Source organism: Malaclemys terrapin, chromosome 8 (assembly GCF_027887155.1).
Source record: "Malaclemys terrapin pileata isolate rMalTer1 chromosome 8, rMalTer1.hap1, whole genome shotgun sequence".
Classification (NCBI taxonomy): Eukaryota; Metazoa; Chordata; order Testudines; family Emydidae; genus Malaclemys; species Malaclemys terrapin.
The window spans coordinates 22286401-22306170 of record NC_071512.1 but is presented as its reverse complement, the minus strand read 5'-3'; the positions used below and the strand labels follow the sequence as shown (position 1 = coordinate 22306170).

Sequence of the window (19770 nt, the reverse complement as noted above, 5' to 3'; positions counted from 1 at the left end):
GAGAGAGCTAATTACCTCCCCTCTCTCCTCCCACCCACCCAGGGAGAAAGGAATGTATTTGCTGAGGTGACCAGCATGCCCCATGCCCACCAACCAGGAGATGACGGCCTTTCCTGATGGGCTCCCCACGGGTAAGAGCTAAGCAAAGCGTTCTGCTAGGGGCCCACCTGAATAGCCTCCAAGAGAAACCATTCTCACGTCAATCCCAATGGAAAGGAAGGACAGGCAGAGTCTCTTCAGATACATTCAGCTTCATGCTTTTTCCCCTTCTCCATAATCCACCCATACAGATGTCGAGTATTACACACCAGGGCATGATTCTCCTGTCATCAACACAGGTTTTCCCTCATGTAGCTCCAATCACCTCCATGGAGTTACTCATCATTTGCACCATTGCAAGTGAGAGGATACTCAGGTCCCCAAAGACAAAATCTCTCCCCTCTCTCTCCACTTTTATTCAACTAATTGCTAATTTAATATAGTGGAATTATACTCTCAAGCCCCCACATTACATATCTATCCCCGCACTAACCTCAGTTTGATTCTGCAATTCACCACTCATCACGACTAAGGCTTTTGAAACACTTATGCTCTGTGTTTCATCAGGGAAAGACTCCTTGGAAAATGAGTGCAAATACATTTGATCTATTTGATTTTAATTGACAATTGATCTGTTCTGTGGACTTTCCCAGGCACCTCTCAAGAAGGTGTCTAAGCACTGTAATGCAGAGAACTTTTTCAGAGCAATGCTGCGTTGAGAAATAAACTGAAATGCAAGAGATGGAGAAGATACAGAAAACAGATTTTAAAAAGATTGTGAAGCATTTAATTCTGGGTGCCTCTCTCAATTGCTAGTGGAACTCTGCCTTTCCCCTCAGAATCAGCAGTGCAGATTCAAGGTCTATCAGTAGCAATCCCAAATTCCTACTCTCTGATGGTTGTTTGGTGGCCTTATGTGAAATGAGTTTGATGGGGTCTCAGTCCACACAAAACAGCACTGCCTTCGGACTAACTGGCAACCTTGTGGCAGTCCCATCAAAAAGGCCAAGTGCTACGTGAGCCACGGAGATTGAACTGCTATCTCAGGACTACAGGAGGAACTTCAATTCAGGGTGGGCTACATTGGCAGGGAGAGAGAAAGCAGCCCTGTCTCTCCCCCAAGGGTACCTCAATAAAAATAGGGAACATCAGTTTCCAGGGCTGTCATTCCAGCATTTTATACTAGCACTAAATTGGCACAAAGCAATATCAGTGCTAATTTATCTCTTGGGGATATCAGGTTTATGCCAGTGTCTCTGAACTGACTTCAATGGGGTCATTCCAGGTTTACCTCAGTGTAAGGAAGAGAATAACCAGGCTCTTAATTTTTAGAATAAAAATAAAAAATAATTTGATAAAAATCTAGGAGCAGATCCTCAGCTGGTGTAAACTGACTCCTGCCCTCCTCTCTCCCCACCCCTACTCTCAGCTTAAACAGCTCCCTCAGATGAGGCTCTGACTTGTGACACGTGGGGGATGTGATACAAAGCTTCGTAACGTTGCATTACACTACTGTGGGTTTGGCTGTGGTGGCTACACATTTATAAAAATAACAGCGCAAAGCTACCTAATCAGGCATACTCAAGGAAACCCAAAACCAAATATTGCTGCAGTAGCAGTAACCTAGCAATACTGGCAAACAGAAAAATCCTACATCCCGCAGCTTTGCAAACACGCTATGTTATTATTGACCTCCTGCAGCTCCATAGCCAGAAGATCTGCAATGCACAATATGCCGCACGGTTTCTCCTACCTCACATTAACATCAAGTTCTTCCATCACAGGCAATAGGCATAGGTAGCTGGGAGTTCAGCGCCCATAGAAGAAACCTGGTCCTGGAGTGGAGACAGTGAGAAAAGATCATTAGAAGTTAAATGGTCTGACCTGTGTTTGCTTTCCCCCATTGTGGAAATGCCCTTATATTGGCACCATTGCCCTGTGCCCTTCTAGACGGAGTTTGCTTGAAAACAAAATGAATAAAGAACACATAAAAAACAAAACCAATGTGGCTTGAAAACCTTTTTATCAGAGAGGAATTCCTTGCATTGCCCAGATGGAGGAAGTGTAGCTATTTATGACAAAACGGAGCTACACAAACCTATGCGTGAGAGCGAGTCAAAAACAGGTTTAGCTAATCCTTTTATGGTTTTGTCTCTATTATTATCTACTCGTATAGAATCATATGTGTGCAGAGCACTTTAAAGACAAAAGGCAAAATCCTGGCTCCACTGAAGTCACTGGCAAAACTGCCACCCATTTCAGCAGGCTCAGCGTTCACCCAAAAACACTGGGATCAAATTTTGATCTCATTTACACTGGGGCACTGAGTCTTTGCCCCGCTCCAGTAGCTGGTCCACAGAGAAAGTTTATGGGCCTGCTACCATTCTTACCTAATGCATTTAGTCCTTTAACTCAAACAGTAGAGGCTTGTGATTTTAGATGAAGATAGCCCAGGTTCAGTCCCTGCTGATGACCCAGGTAGTCATATAAATCAAGAGTAACTCAATTAAAGTCATTTACACAGTAACTGATCTGGAGCAACGTCACTGAATGCAATTGAGTCACTCCGGGTTTACTAGTACAACAGAGATCAGAATCTGTCCATGGGTCCCTTCCTCAAGCTACAATCTAAGGGTCAGATCCTACAAACACTTATTCACTGGACTAATCTTACACTGTCTGGCCCAAGATTAGATAAGACACAGCATGGCAATGAGAGAGATACTTGACCAGGGGATGGGAATGGGAGAGAGGCTTATGGGCCAGCCCCATACTAATGAAATTGAATGCTAAGACTCCCATTAGCTTCAGTGGGAGCTGGTCCAGATCCTTAACCACTGACTTGGTTGCTCTCTTTACACCTCGTGTTGGTTTCTTTTTTTTTTTTTTTCCTAATGTCTCCGAGTTGAGCTGAGGCAGGAGAGTGGGGTTATTTGTATCTGTCTGTAAATGTAAAAACTTAAATATCTTAGAAACAGTAGCCAATCAGTTGTTTTAAATTGTCATATTTGAATTCAGCACATCAAAATACATAATAAATAGCACATTTTATCTCTGAAGCAGACCACTTCTCAAAAATTGTAGACCAGTGTAATCATATGTAGCTAGGCAGCAAAGAGGTTATTAAAACAAACACAAACATTAGCGCAGTACAGGGGCGGCTCTATGTTTTTTGCCGCCCCAAGCATGGCAGTCAGCCGGCCTTCGGCAGCTCGCCTGCGGGCGATCCGCTGGTCACGCGGATTCAGCGGCGTTTCTGCGGGTGATCTGCTGGTCCCATGCCTTCGGCGTACCCGCTGCCGAATTGCCGCCGAAGCTGCGGGACCGGCGGACCTCCCGTAGGCATGCCGCCAAAGTCTGCCTGACTGCCGCCCTCACAGCGACCGGCACACCGCCCCCTGCGGCTTCCCGCCCCAGACACGCGCTTGCTGTGCTGGTGCCGCCCCTGGCGCAGCAGGTGATGCAGTCACAATCAGTCAATGCCCAAAGCAGCCCCCTGCCTTGAGGAAAGTAAATAAAATTCAGTGGAGCAATCAAAGGCTGCAATGAAGAAAAAGACCTCCCAGCCTGCCCTAGGACTATCAAAGTCACCTGTGGAACATTGTCAGTAGGAGCTGATCCCTAAGGTGCAAGGGCATCCAGCTGAGAACACTCAGTCACTGGTCATGGAATGCTGAGTACCTTTCATCAATGGCAAGAATACCTCAGTGGATCCATCTGCCATGCCACGATCTTGCCTAAGAACTTCTCCCATAACTCGGGGGAGCTCGCACCAGCGTAGCCTATTGTTGCATAGTCTTGTGAGAGGAGACCGCTTCACTTCAGTCTATAGTTTCCGACCTGTGACTGCTGATCTTTGATGTTGTCAGCATTGTCTGTTCCATTTTGTTTGCAGATCATTGCTGCGTTTTGTTATAAAGTGCAATGAAAATGAAGGGCAAGGAAACTATTTTCCTTTCTAATTTCTCAGTATTCAGCAAGCCAGATACTGCAATGCAGGAAAGACATGAAATGTCAGGTTCTGGCCACTATTGTGTGAATGTAGCGAGGGCTTTTCCCTTCATCTACACTCCTGAGCAGTGGGCAGCCAGAATCCCACTCCCTGAACACAAAGAGAGAGGAGGTGTGGAGTCAGCTGGTAGTTTGCAGGGAAAACACATTGTTCCCTGGTGCAGAACACAGCAGCTGCAGCTCCTGCATTTGCTACCCACCTCCCACCTATTGACATGCTGCCCACCTCTATTCTCTGCAAACAGATCACTCCACCTACATTGATACAGCTACAGTTTGGTTGGAAGTATAGACAACCTTTGTATATTTTCCCATGTGACTCCTTCAGACTCCAGACCCTACCTGCATGAACTGTCTGTCTCTGCCTTAGTGCTGCATTTTCAGATAATGAACCTGTTTGCTGAAGATTTCCCACCATCATGAAAATAAAACAAAAATCTCATGCAAGAGAATACAACCCCCCAGCACAAAATACAAACATGGGAATTCACAGCATGAAAGTTTGACATGTATGTATCATATAGAATTGAGTAATCAAGATTCAGTCTCCTGGCAACCCTATGGGAAATAGAGCACGGCAGGATTTAACCAGTGTGACAAAGTTCCTCCTCTATCTTGGTGGGTCCTATGCTTATTGGCAGATTTTCTTGCTTCAGAGATTCACCATGTGGGTTGGGGAACAGCCCAGAGACCTTCCCCTCTGAAAGAACCCACAGTCCAGGTCAATTGGGAGGCTTGGGGGGAACCCAGGCCCTCCCTCTACTCCGGGTTCCAGCCCAGGGCCCTGTGGACTGCAGCTGCCTATAGTGCCTCCTGTAACAGCTGCATGACAGCTACAACTCCCTGGGCTACTTCCCCATGGCCTCCTCCAAACACCTTTCTTATTTTCACCACAGGATCTTCCTCCTGGTGTCTGATAACGCTTGTGCGCCTCAGTCCTCCAGCAGCATATCCTCTCACTCTCTCCTACTTGCACCTCTTGCTCCCAGCTCCTCACACTCACACCACAAACTGAAGTGAGCTCCTTTTAAAACCCAGGTGTCCTAATTAGCCTGCCTGCCTTAACTGGTTCTAGCAGGTTCCTGATTACTCTAGTGCAGCTCCTGCTCTGGTCACTCAGGGAACAGAAAACTAGTCATCCAGTGACCAGTATATTTGCCCTCTACCAGACTCCTGTACCCCACTGGTCTGGGTCTGTCACACCAGATATTACACACACAGGCCCTCTGTACACTTGGGAAATTCAAGTTCAACATGCTTCTGAAAGCCTTTCAAAATATCCCACAAGCCACTGCAATGTCTGAAACTACAGAGCTAGGTACCCAGAAGATTGTTTAACTGCATTACCATAGTGCAGGGGTCGGCAACGTTTGGCACGCGGCTCGCCAGGGTAAGCACCCTAGCGGGCCGGGCCAGTTTATTTACCTGCTGACGCGGCAGGTTCGGCCGATCGCGGCCCCCACTCGCCGCGGTTCGCTGTCCCGGGCCAATGGGGGCGGCAGGAAGCGGCGCGGGCGAGGGATGTGCTGGCCTCAGCTTCCCGCCGCCTCCATTGGCCCGGGACAGTGAACCGCGGCGAGTCGGGGCCGCGATCGGCCGAACCTGCCGCATCAGCAGGTAAATAAACTGGCCCGGCCCGCTAGGGTGCTTACCCTGGCGAGCCGCGTGCCAAACGTTGCCGACCCCTGGCATAGTGCAATGACAGTGTAACTATGGGGGAACTTCTGCAAGAGACCTGTTCCCAGAACAGCACGCCTTGCTGTTTTTGCACTTCTAACTCAAGACACAAGCCACAAACTTAGAGATTCAATGGGTCCACATTTCCAGTGAGCTATGATCACAACTCAGAGCTAAGGAAATGAAACTCATTCCATATACAGCCATCATACCAAAACTAATAAAAGCCTCTAGATAGTCTGGAATAAGCCGCTGGTGCTTTTGTTGACTTGCAGAACAGGAGCTGTTCCCCTTAGTGACAAGACTACACTTGAAAACAGTACTCTTGGCATCCTTTCACAAGGCTCTTCAAGGAAACAGTATTACTTGCTTCATTTTCTGTTCTTGTTAGCAAAAAAATCCTCTTGTTGGTACTCAGACTGCACCACAGTATCCTTTGGGGTGTGGGGGGAGGGAAGAGTCATTCAATGAGATTCCCAGATGTTATTCTCTATGTTCCCATGAAGTACAGTGTCATACATATTCTTTCACAGCAGGAAGTGTGCAGTTCACTAACTCCAGATGCAAAGGAGATCTAGTCCACCTGGCATTTAGGTCATTCATGCCACCAGAACATTCCTGATGCTACCTTCAAGATCCTCTACACGGAAGAATTCAACAAATCCCTCCCCGCCTCTTTGGTTAACTAGCCAATCTCATTTGCCTTTGACAAGCACATCTGTGACGATCCCTGCTAGTGTGTTGATGCAATTCTCCTTGTTTATGCTCTTCAGGTGTTTTGCAACAAAGACACCAAAAGAGATGAGTGTCACAATTCTACCCCAGTTTGTTACTCCATCATTGAAAACATGGGTTGCAACAGCAGTCACTGACTTCAGATCCTCCTCATTCTTGATGTCTAGCTTCCGAAGCATCCCTTGGAAGGTGATCTGGTGCTCCTCAATGAGGCCCTCGCCAACTGTTGCTGTCCCACAAGTTCAGTTAGCAATAGTTCAATTACCTGGGGTAGATAAGGCCACACATGACTGCTCCAGTGACCAGCTGGTCCCATTCTTACTTTCCTCTGCATGTAAACTTCCACTGGCCTCAAAGGAATATTGCATAGAGCCGAATCTCAAAGCTGAATTCTGCATTAGACCTGTTTAATATTCTTTTTATAAAAACTAAGTCACAAGAATTTTCCTCCAGGGCAGATTGGCAGAGGGCCGGGGGGGGAGGGGGGAGTTCCTCTGCAGCATGGGGCCTGGGTCACTTGCTGGAGGATTCTCTGCACCTTGAAGTCTTTAAACCATGATTTGATTACTTCAATGGCTCAGACATAGGTTAGGGGTTTGTTGCAGGAGTGGGTGGGTGAGATTCTGTGGCCTGCGTTGTGCAGGAGGTCAGACTAGACGATCATAATGGTCCCTTTTGACCTTAAAGTCTATGACTCTAAGATGTCTTTACCACTTACGGATTTCCCCTGAACTTAGCAAATTCCCCAGTCTGGTATATTTTTCACATGCTTTATTTCTATAAATAAAGGCAGCAAGTTAAATCCATAACTATGGCCCCAATCCCTGTGAGTGGCTCTATAAGAACAACCCCTTGTGCCATGCAAAATAACTAGCAGGATCAGGGTATCTATTTGTAGGCTGGGATCCAGTTGGCCAGAGGATGACAATTCCATGTTCTGTCAACTTTTGAAGTTTCAAAATTTATTTTTGTTCCACATTGGAATGAAAGCAAAACCTCCCAAACATTTTTGACTTGTGTCAAAAGCCACTCAAAAAGATCCGATTTTCAGTTCTCCCTCCCTGTCTCTCATATCAGAAGTGACCAGAGAGTCCTTGACCTCAGAAAACTCTCTGGATGAAAACTTTGTTAAAACCTATACATCTCTGTGAAACATTCCAAGCTTTGGAGAAACAGCTTATTTCAATGAAAATATATTTTTGAAAATGTTCCCACCCACATCTAGCTGGGATGTTTAAAGGAATAACTAATTTTCTTAGGGTTCTTTGAAAATCCCTGTCATTTATTACTATTAGAGAGACAAGGTGTGTGAGGTAATATCTTTTATTGGCCTGACTTCTGTTGGTGAAGGAGACAAGCTTTTGAGCAACACAGAGCTCTTGTAGTTCAAAGTTTGTCTCTTTCACCAACAGAAGTCATCCAATAAAAGAAATTACCTCACCCACCTTGTCTCTCTAACAGTCTGTGACCAACATGGCTACAACAACATTGTCATAAATGAATAATATTTTTATTTTAAAAGAATAATAATACAAAAAGAAGTCAATTGAAGAAGGTTGCAAACCTGGTTGGAAACGCAAGCAAGAAGGCTGGGTAAATTAGTTTCACTTTTTACATGAAGTTCACACACTGACTTAATGTTAGCTTGAAATAGTTTTCCTATAGCATTGCAGAGTACAGCCACATGAATACATGGTATTGCTGTAATTATCGAGAAATTAATGATTTTCAACACATGGTAAACAAAATGTAGCATGCCCCAATGACTTTAATTGGTATGAATATTAATGTAATTTCTAATAGTATCAAAACTCCATCTTGAGTTAACAGAAATGAATATGTTTTTATAATAAACAATTTGTGTGTTTGCTACAGGTGACACAGTACAAAAAAAAGTGGGACTAATTTCTAGGATCATGTCTTCAAAATCATTCTAAACTCTTTCAGGGCTAGGCTTAGGGTGACCAGATGTCCTGATTTTATAGGGACAGTCCCGATTTTTGGGTCTTTTGCTTATATAGGCTCCTATTACCCCCCATCCCCTGTTCCGATTTTTCACATTTGCTGTCTGGTCACCCTACAGGCTAGGCTGGAGTTACAGAGTTTAAGGCCAGAACAGACCATAGATCATCTAGTCTGACCTCCTGTTTATCACAGGTCACCCAGCACCCACACACTAAACCCAACACCTGAAATTAGACCTAGAATTAAGTTCTCTCGTTATGACTTTACAGAAAGTTTAACAGAGTGTCACTGCTATAGTGCTACTACTAATACAAACAATAATGATATGCAGTTTCTTGGGATCAATGGAACGAGAATGGGAGTTTAGATACACGCCCTGGAAATGATTCTGGAAATTTACTGTAGGTGCCTGTTTAGAACACACCTCTGGCTCAGTACTGACTAAAGTACAGTGAACAGTTCAATCTTTATGGGCCAAACCCTGAAGTTGCTACTAAGCAAAAACTTCTACTGAAGTCAAGGGTGTTGCCTGAATAAATTCTAAGTGAAGAAATTTCAGGATTTGGCCTTTAGTGATAATCCAACTCTCCAACTGGTCCTTCAAATGACACTTAAGATCAAGGTCCTGGTCATTTCTGCTCTTTAAAGACCCCATGGCACATTTTGTAGGCATAGGAGCTCTGGTGTCCTAGCCAATTCACTTCTGCCTCCCTAAAATTTCACCCACCGTTTCAGTCCAAAATAATATCCTCCTTCCCTTCCACTCTTAAAGATGTGTGTGCATTGGCTGTTGTGATCTGCAGGTGGAAGCTGCTGGAATGGTTCCTGCAGTCAAAGAAGGGAGAGGAGCCTCCTCTAGTTGGCCTCAGAGAATGTTAAATATGCCTAATGCCTCCTTCTGCCAAAAAGATAAAACAACTTTTCATCTTCAACGAGCTTTGAATAACTCCACTATGTTCCAATAACCCATTTAGTTTGTAATATAAACCGAATTAACTGGTTAAGGGGAAAAGTGCATGTGAATGGATCTGATATGAACTTTGTTTCAAATCAGCTCAGGTGCATTTTTACCCTTAGCAAGTTAATTCAGATTTGCATAACTGACAATTATGAAATTTAAAAGGGTGAATTTAAATTTAAAATTTAAAATTATGAAATTTAAAAGGTATTTAAAAGGGTGTCATAAGGAGGAGGGAGAAAACTTGTTCACCTTAGCCTCTAAGGATAGAACAAGAAGCAATGGGTTTAAACTGCAGCAAGGGAGGTCTAGGTTGGACATTAGGAAAAAGTTCCTAACTGTCAGGGTGGTTAAACACTGGAATAAATTGCCTAGGGAGGTTGTGGAATCTCCATCTCTGAAGATATTTAAGAGTAGGTTAGATAAATGTCTATCAGGGATGGTCTAGACAGTATTTGGTCCTGCCATGCGGGCAGGGGACTGGACTCGATGACCTCTCGAGGTCCCTTCCAGTCCTAGAATCTATGAATCTATGAAATAATCTAAATAACAAACAGAGCTGTCAGTAAATGGTAGTAATAACATCCAACCCTTAGCCTTCACTCATCATATGGAAACAACAAAGCACTGTTTGAACATTAATTCCACCTTAAAATTGTCCCTGAAAGTGTGGGTGGTTCTTCCCATTTTACAGCGGAGCAAACTGAGACACAAAGTGGTAAAGTGACTTGTCATCCTAGTTCACACCGGGAGTCAGCAGTGGAGCCAGGAGCAACCCAAAATTCCTGGGTCCCAGCCCTGTTCTCTAACCCAGTGTATTCTGCAGAACTGATGTTAAAGTACCATCCAAGAACATCTATCGTCCCACTGCTTTAGAATCATTACACATGCTGCCTTTGCATGCCCGTGGAAGGTAAACGGAAGGGGGTGGTATCAGTATTTTAAAAGTCATTATTGACTTATTTTTACTGAAATCTCCAAAGAGAAAAAATCTGAAAGGATTTACCTTTATTCTTTAGAACCGGCCCTCTGTCACAGACAAGGGGAGGAATCTGTTCTTTTGCTACAGGGACAAAAAGTAGCTACTAAAAATAGCTTTAGTAGCAGGAAGTTACAGAATTGCTTCACTGTAATCTACACTGGTTACAATTCTAAATCAAAATGTAAGTGTGGGTGTGTGTAAGGGATAAATCGTTACCTGCTTGTGATACTCCTGCCCCCCAATGTCGCTTTGCTAGAGCAGCAACAAAGAAATTATTTGGGAATCATTTTGAAACATGCAAAGCTCTCACTTTCAGTACAATGAGAGTCATCATAGATCCGTGATCTCTCAACATGACCAGATCACAATGAAAAAAATTCTCACTAGAGTAAATGATTCTTCAGTCCCAAATAGCTTGAGCCACATTTAAATTGTTCACAATATTTTAAAAGTATATTTATTTATTTATTTATTTATTTATTTGTATGACCATAGTACCTAGGATCTTCAGTCATAGGCCCCTCATTGTGGAAGGTGCTGTACAAACACAGAACAAACAAATAGACTTCCAAAGGGAGCAGTGGAGGCAAAAGACATATCTGGCTTCAAGACTAAGCTTGATAAATTTATGGAAGGGATGGTATGATGGGATGGCCTAATTTTGGCAATTAATTGATCTTTGACTATTAGCGGTAAATATGCCCAATGGCCTGTGATGAAACACTAGATAGGGTGGGATCTGAGTTACTACAGAGAATTCTTTCCTGGTGTCTGGCTGGTGAGTCTTGCCCACATGCTCAGGGTTTGAGCTGATAGCCCTATTTGGGGTCGGGAAGGAATTTTCCTCCAGGGCTGATTGGCTGAGGCCCTGGGGGTTTTTTGCCTTCCTCTGTAGAGTGGGGCACGGGTCACTTGCTGGAGCATTCTCTGCACCTTGAAGTCTTTAAACCACAAGCTGAGGACTTCAATAGCTCAGACATAGGTCACGGTTTGTTACAGGAGTGGGTGGGTGAGATTATGTGGCCTGCGTTGTGCAGGAGGTCAGACTAGAAGATCATCATGGTCCCTTCTGACCTTAAAGTCTATGAGTCTATGAGCTACTTCTGCCCTTTTTAGTAATCGTTTGAATTTTAACTTCAGGCATTTATAAACTCTTAAATATGCAAAGTCCATCCAAAATTGTTAACTGCCTGCAAAACCATGCCTCCTACATGAAGATGATTTTCGGTCTGCAGTTTGTGGGGAGGAAAAAGGTGTCTGACAGTAAGGCCCAATCATACTTTTTTCAAAGAAAGCTTCAAATATTTAAAACTTATGATTTACAATAAGAAAAAGTCACACCTAGAATGGCAACTAATCTACCAAGGTGGAGCTAGGAGCATAATTATCTTAATAAGTAAGCCATCAAAACCCAGGAGATCTCCTGAAAATGCAAAATGGGCCTTAGCTGTAGTGCTGCTATTCTGATAAATAAGATTCACATAAATAAAATAATACAGCATTTCGCTGAGTTGAAAACCAGACTTTTTCCTGAGTAAACAGCACGTTTTTCAGACATATTCTACAATGTCTATAATTGGATAATTCATCCAGTCAGGAAATAATTTATTTTTCCCCATCAAAAACTTTGATGAAAACACTTTTTTTTCCCATCAAAAATTTTCTTCCACCTTTTTGGGGGTTTTGTAGAAAAACTGAAAACCAAAAATTTCACTTAAAGCAGAAAAATTTAGAATTTCAATTGGCAGGATTTAAGTTCCTCAATGGCAATCTAAATGTTTTGGTGAAAGGGGAAGTTTTTGTTTAAAATGTTTGTTTTATCAAAAAGTCATTTTCCATCAACAAAAGTTTTGATGGAAAATTATTGACCAACTCTAACAGATCAGTGTAGGCAGGTACACATGTGTTAGAGACATATATATTCATAGTACACCCACACCTTTAGTACTGCATGCAGTTCTGGCCACCGCATCTCAAAAAAGAGATATTAGAATTGGAAAAGGTACAGCAAAGGGCAACAAAAACAGTTAGGGTTATGGAATAGCTTCCATATGAGGAGAGAGAAAAAGACTGGGTCTGTTCAGCTTGGAAAAGAAATGATTAAGTAGAGAAATGATAGAGATCTACAAAATCATGAATGATGTGGAGAAAGTGAATAAGTAAGTGTTATTTACCCCTTCACATAACACAAGAACCAGGGGTCACCCAATTAAATTAATAGGCAGCAGGTTTAAAATAAAGGAAAGGAAGTACTTCTTCACACTACACACAGTCATCCTGTGGAACTCCTGGCCAGGGGATGTTGTGAAGTCAAAAAGTATAACTGGGTTCAAAAAAGAATTAGCTAGTTTCATGGAGGATAGGTCCATCAATGGCTATTAGCCACAATGGTGAGGGATGCAACCCCATGCTCTGGATGTCCCTAAACCTCTGACTGCCAGATGCTGGGGCTGGATGACAGGGGATGGATCACTCAGTAATTGCCCTGTTTTGTTCATTCCTTCTGAAGCAGCTGGCATCAGCCACTGTCAGAAGACAGGATACTGGGCTAGCTGGACCATTGGTCTGACCCAGTATGGTCATTCTTATGTTCTTATCCATATGATAAATTGTGGAAGTGTGTGAGAAATTAATTTGTCATATTCCTTTTACAGGCTTACCCACGTTCTGCCCTCTAATCTATTCTCCCCCAACACACATTCCAATATTCCTAACTTCTGAACACCTTGAAACAGTTTGTCTCCCTCTCCCACATTTTAAATCCAATTTTCACAGAAATGTGACCTTTCCCCCATAAATGTGGAAACAGACAACATTCAGACCTGAACCAGTGACACATTTCAGGTCCCATATCTCTCAACTTTTCAGGGCTAGGAACATCATCAGTCTTAGAGCCCCAAAAAGGACAGATTAGCAACATTCTAATGGGTACAGCACTTCCAGCTAGCCCTGAAAGGTCCTGATGTACAGGGCCTTAAAACAGTGACTTCATTAGCTATTTCAGGTCATTCTTTAGAGCAGGGATTGGCAACCTTTGGCCCGCGGCCCGCCAGGGTAAGCCCCCTGGGGGGCCGGGCCAGTTTGTTTACCTGCTGCATCCACAGGTTCGGCCAATCGCAGCTCCCACTGGCCTCGGTTCGCTGCTCCAGGCCAATGGGGATTGCGGCAACCGGCAGCCAGCACATCGCTCGGCCCACGCCACTTCCTGCAGCTCCCATTGGTCTGGAGCGGGGAACCGCAGCCAGTGGGAGCTGCGATTGGCCGAACCTGCGGACGCGGCAGGTAAACAAACCAGCCCGGCCCGCCAGGAGGCTTACCCTGCCGGGCCACAGGCCAAAGGTTGCCGATCCCTGCTTTAGAGGTTTCTAAAATAGGACTAGTTATCATATTTCTCTCCCTCTTAGTCCAATGCGGTTAGCTCATTGCATCTAGAGCCCCTTGAGGGATATGAAAAGAGCATCAATAATATTTTTTAAAATTCTTTCAAACAATTTTAAACATACAACACATGTAGAATACAATGTGGTATGGTATTAAAGGGTTTAATTGATGCTCATTTAGGATGACCTGTATGACTTGCTCTGTCACTCATGGATAATGCATCCTTTCCAACTCATGCCGATCATATACCACACACCCCATCATGTATCCTGCTATGTACAGAAAGTATCTCTTCTATTGTCCCTTACAGAGATTCCCTTGCTGGCATGATAGAGCCCCGTGGGTTCCTGTAGCCCTGCCAAAGTAGCTTCTTCTTCCAAATGTTTAATTTATATGCATTACAGAATCTGCTCCCACTGCCAACAGAAATGGTTATGGAAGCCAAGATCACCTCCTGCCTTCTCTCATGAAGCCAAAATTCTATCCACCTCGAGCTATCAGTGAACAAGCCATGCTTAACCTGATCCAGGAAGAATGCCTCTTTTCCAGATCCTGACTCCAGTTCCATCACATTTGCATGCCCTCCTCTTTCAGATATCTTGCTGCTGGTTTGCACTGGATCAGGGCTGGGATGCATCTCTTCCACCTGTTGGGTACTCCTGTCTAAATGAATCTTGTTTTATTTCTGATGGGGGACTTCCAGACTGTCAGAAACTGTAATGAAACAGTAAAGACCCACTCATCTGAATGATCCACTTAAAGACAACACCTAAGGAGTCATCTTTTCTACTGCCCTGGGCCAATGCTCAGGAAAATGTTACTTCTGAGCATCTGCCACCTAGGGGTTAAAGTAAGGAGGAGTGCAGTTCTACCTCCTTTCTGGATCTAGCCACTAAGTACATAGCGAGAGCTCTCCCTGCTTGGCTTGTGAGGTGAGAGCTCCTCCTCCTGTTTTAATCTACATTAACTACTGCTGCCACCTAAGAGCACAAAGTAAATGCTTTGTCCCTAACCCTCACAGGCTGCAAAGGAGACTGGCACTGATTTGGGGGGTGGGGTGGGGAAACAAGTGTCAAGTGTGGGCAAGAATACATTGGAGACAGTGTTGAGGTCATCAGAACCCACTCAGCTGGCCAAAGCAAGACCCACTGCTGAGTCAATCATCTGTCTCACCCATTCAGCACCATGGCAGCCCCACCCCACTTCACCCTCCTCTCCGATGAATTTGCATCAGCCCCACTGGGAGAAGGGTGCAGAGTATTTGGAAAAATAAATATATCTTCCCTAACAAACAGCCGATTTACAAGAAACCACAGGAAAGCTTTATTCAGAGCCCTTAAGAAATACAAACTGTCTTCTCAAAGACTGTAAAACAGAGTGAAAGAGAGAGAGAGAGAGAGAGAGAGAGAGAGAGAGAAAGTCCTGCCCAAGCCAATCATGTTTGTCAGGAGTGCCTCTTACCTCTCCCCACCAAAGTTACTTGGTTTGCTGCAGCAACGCTGACTGCTCCTACCAATAACTGCCCCCTTGGTAGTATGGGTCTGCCCGGCAGAGAGCAAAATGTCCTACCCACCACACACAACAGTAATAGCTGAGCAAATCCTGCCAGATATTTCTCTTGAAAGCTGCTGATTAAGTGAGACACTGCTACATTCTGGATCCAATTTCCTTCCATCCCACTCAAGCGATTCTAATTCCACATTCTGTCACTCCCGAGATGCTGACAACAGAAGCATTGAATCATGTTACTGAAAACTTACACCTGAGTTTCCTGCTTGCTGGACTATGCACCTTGATCATTTCAGACACGTTAAAGAGAGTAGGCTTTCACGCTGAGTGAGAAGTATCAAAACTCATTTTCATTTGAACTAGAGATGGGCTGCAGCGGCAACATTCAGAGACAGATCTGGATTTTAAAGTCCCTCTCTCTTCTAAATGATTAATTCAAGGGGAGCTAGAGATGAAGGGGGTGGTCTTGTGGTTAAGGCACTTAATCTCTCTGGGAATCAGTGGACATAAAGATAATAACCTCCTTCTCTGCACCTTTTGTCTGGCTTGTCTATTTCAATTGTAAGCTCTTTGGGGCTGGGATTGTTGCTTACTATGTGTTTGTACAGCACCTGTCACAATGGAGCCCCAGTCCCTCGCTGAAGCCCCTGTACCACAAATAACAAACATTAATAATGTTGGGATCTGGGGTTTTGGTTCAGCTCCCTAATCAATGTAGAGGCCAGCTGCAAAACTAAAGGTCGGACTGAACCAGAAGTCCTTCGTTCCCATCCTCACCACACTCAGGGCTAGTCTATACTAGAAGTGCTAGAACGGTGCAGCTGCATGAGGTGATGATGCGCTATGCCAACAGGAGAGAGCTCTCCCGCTGAGGCAGCACTGTTCACACTGGCACTTAGGTTGGTGTAACTTATGTCGCTCGGGAGGGTGGGGGGGCTTTTTCACACACCTGAGCAGCATAAATTATACCAACATAACCTGTAGTGTAGACAAGCCCATAGTGTTTGGAGGTGTGATTTTAGTTCAAGTCCATCTCTAGCTCTAACAGAGAAACAAAAGGTGGGGATGACTGAGGCATGTGAATAACCTCACAACCTTCTCCCCCATCTTCCCATTACAGGAGACTGAAGCTGTGGGGTAAGGCTCACCTGACCCACTCCCTTAAGACCGTTCTTTTGAAACATCCCCACTAAATTATTTTTCACTTTAAAAAACAAAACACCTAAGTTCCACTTGTGATCACAAAAAAAAAAAAAAAATAGCCATCCCATAGCAACGAGTGAATGGACGCACCCTTAGCTTCCTGTTTTCTCGGGCTAATTCCCCCAGCACAGAGCAAATGGGGCAAGAATTCTGAGACTGTATGCTAGATGCATAAGAAGCATCTTACAGGCTGATGTAAGCTTGGAACTACTACTGCACTGCTGTGCTGCCAACTGCCAAATCTCAGCACATCATCAATTGAAGCCTTTCCACGGGCAAATTCAAATTCTCAGACGTGGTAGCAGAAATCTTTGCTTTTTGTTTGTGCCCAGCTATATAGATTTAATATGTGCTAATGATATTATAACACTTAGAATAAATATTTCCCTCAATTTCATGATTTTATCCTTTAAAATCATGAATTTGAGAGAGATGTTTATTTTGGAGTTTTTATTAGGGATGACAGGATAAAAACCGCATTTGCAGCCAGACATGGGATTCTTCTTCATTTCCTTTGCTGAACTCTTGTTTATTATAAAGTTGCTATGCTATACAGTTAAAGAACTGCTGTGTTTCACCCCAAAGGTGTCTGCATTCCACTGACACATGATAGGGTCCCTGTGTGTGTATCATCCTACGTTTGTTAAAGAGCTTTGGATGGAAAGCAACTCTATACATGTAATGTGGTTAATTGTTATTATTACTTAAGATATTCCAAAATCCACCACTATTACTGTTTGAAAATTATTATTAAACAGTAGTCAAACTGCTCCAGCTTATCTGTGGATCATAGAATCATACACTTTGAGGTCAGAAGGGACCATTATGATCATCTAGTCTGATCTCCTGCACAACGCAGGCCATAGAATCTCACCCACCCACTCCTGTAACAAACCCCTAACCTAGATCTGAGCCATTGAAGTCCTCAAATCATGGTTTAAAGACTTCAAGGTGCAGAGAATCCTCCAGCAAGTGACCCATGCCCCACGCTACACAGGAAGGCCAAAAAAAACAAACACCCAGGGCCTCTGCCAATCTGCACTGGGGGGAAATTCCTTCCCAACCCCAAATATGGTGATCAGCTAAACCCTGAGCATGTGGGCAAGACTCACCAGCCAGACCCCCAGGAAAGAATTCTCTGTAGTAACTCAGATCCCACACCATCTAACATCACATCACAGGCCATTGGGCATATTTACCGCTAATAGTCAAAGATCAATTAATTGCCAAAATTAGGCTATCCCATCACACCATCCCCTCCATAAACTTATCAACCTTAGATTTGAAGCCAGATATGTTTTTTGCCTCCACTACTCCTCTTGGCAGACTGTTCCAGACCTTCACTCCTCTGATGGTTAGAAACCTTCATCTAATTTCAAGCCTAAACTTCCTGATGGCCAGTTTATATCCATTTGTTCTTGTGTCCACATTGGTACTGATCTTAAATAATTCCTCTCCCTCCCTGGTATTTATCCCTCTGATGTATTTATAGAGAGCAATCATATCTCCCCTCAGCCTTCTTTTGGTTAGGCTAAACAAGCCGAGCTCTTTGAGTCTTCTTTCATAAGAAAGGTTTTCCATTCCTCGGATCATCCTAGTAGCCCTTCTCTGTACCTGTTCCAGTTTGAATTCATCCTTCTTAAACATGGGAGACCAGAACTGCACACAGTATTCCAGATGAGGTCTCACCAGTGCCTTGTATAACGGTACTAACACCTCCGTATCTCTACTGGAAATACCTCGCCTGATGCATACCAAGACCACATTAGCTTTTTTCACGGCCATATCACAGGATGCAGGAAAGGTAGATGCTGGATATCTTTCCAGTGATCATATCGAGATCCAACTGCCAGAGCTTGTGAATATTTTAGAAAGATCAAGATGTAAGAGGCTTAACTAGTGAAGGGAGAAAAGAAGAGAATGTTGAGAGCAATGAAAGTGTGTGTGATGATAACAGAGACATAGATGGGCATTCTACTAAATTCTTTTGTTTGCACTCATGCAGTCACAGACTATTACTGCTCCCTTATCAGCAACAAGGATTAAAGGGACATTACAATGCAGCTTTCCAATGAGTCAGCCTTTGCTGGAAAGTCATAAGGAAACTTCAGAGCTACTGTAAGGCATTTTGGTTCACTGACATTTGTCATAATTTTTATCAGTAGTTCATTGTAAATTTCCCTTCCTTAGTATAACCAGAGGAACTGGATGGCATTGCAAGGTGAATTGCAAGAACATCCATGCAGATAAACATGTTCAACAAATCAAACAAAAGATAGGTAGTAACTGCAGGCAATTAAATGTATTTCATTGTTTAGCTGGAAAAGAAAACACCCACTGCAGAAATGTGGAATGAATGAACTAAGAGAAATGGAAACATTAGAGGGGAGGGATAGCTCAATGGTTTGAGCCTTGGCCTGCTAAACCCAGGGTTGTGAGCTCAATCCTTGAGGGGGGCCACTTAGGAATCTGGGGCAAAATCAGTACTTGGTCCTGCTAGTGAAGCAGGGGGCTGGACTCAATGACCTTTCAAGGTCCCTTCCAGTTCTAGGAGATAGGATATTTCCATTTATTTATTCACTAGCTTAAAAATCTAATGGCAGGTATTGAAGGAAAGATGGAGCAAATGAGACGGGCTGAGTAAAATAAATGACTGATAGCACTTTTATTACATCAGTACCACATGTATATGTACTATAACCCAAAGCTTATTGCAATTCAGTGCAGCTGTATGTTGTTATCTTGTATAGCTGAGAACCTTGCTATTATCAATTACCTGTAATAAATTATAATTTGGTAAAACATATATTTAAAATGAACTTTACTCAGAGACAGCCTTGTGCCAGAGGTTAGTATTGCAAAAGACGTACTTGGCCAAATGCTGCTCCCCCCGGCACAGATGTGAAGGTGGAGTAACAAAATTGCCTCCAGATTTACACCAGTATAATCAAGAGCAGAATCTGGTCCATTGTCTATAAAGCAATACTTCTTACTAATCAATGCTGGCTAGAGAACAGAGGGAGCAAGCCGGGGAATCTCTCACTTAGACTGGAGCAAGCATCCACCCTGTCATGGGAACACACATATGTTGTTCTAAGTGTCACGAGTGATAAGTCCAACAATTGCCACACTTGAAAGAACAGTTAATGAAAATGTTACCCTAGAGCCCAGAGTCACCCACAGTGCTGCCATTTGAAAATTGATTATTACTGTTATTATTACTAGTCTTCCTTCCGGCTGTGCAAGCAGTACCTGTCTCCTTTCCTTTTCGGATACAGATTGATTCACACACTGTGTCAAAAGCTCCCCT

The 19770-nt window shown here is 43.7% G+C and overlaps 1 protein-coding gene across 3 annotated transcripts in view; it reads right to left on the bottom strand.

Moving 5' to 3' along the window:
• The window catches only part of HTR4 (5-hydroxytryptamine receptor 4), a 228659-nt gene that overhangs the window by 151143 nt on the left and 57746 nt on the right, over positions 1 to 19770 (bottom strand). For all 3 annotated transcript variants that reach the window (XM_054038667.1, XM_054038668.1, XM_054038670.1), the window contains one exon: positions 1793 to 1874. In XM_054038667.1, coding sequence (XP_053894642.1) covers positions 1793 to 1818 — 26 coding nt within the window. In that variant the 5' untranslated portion in view covers positions 1819 to 1874. The remainder of the gene's footprint in view (positions 1 to 1792; positions 1875 to 19770) is intronic.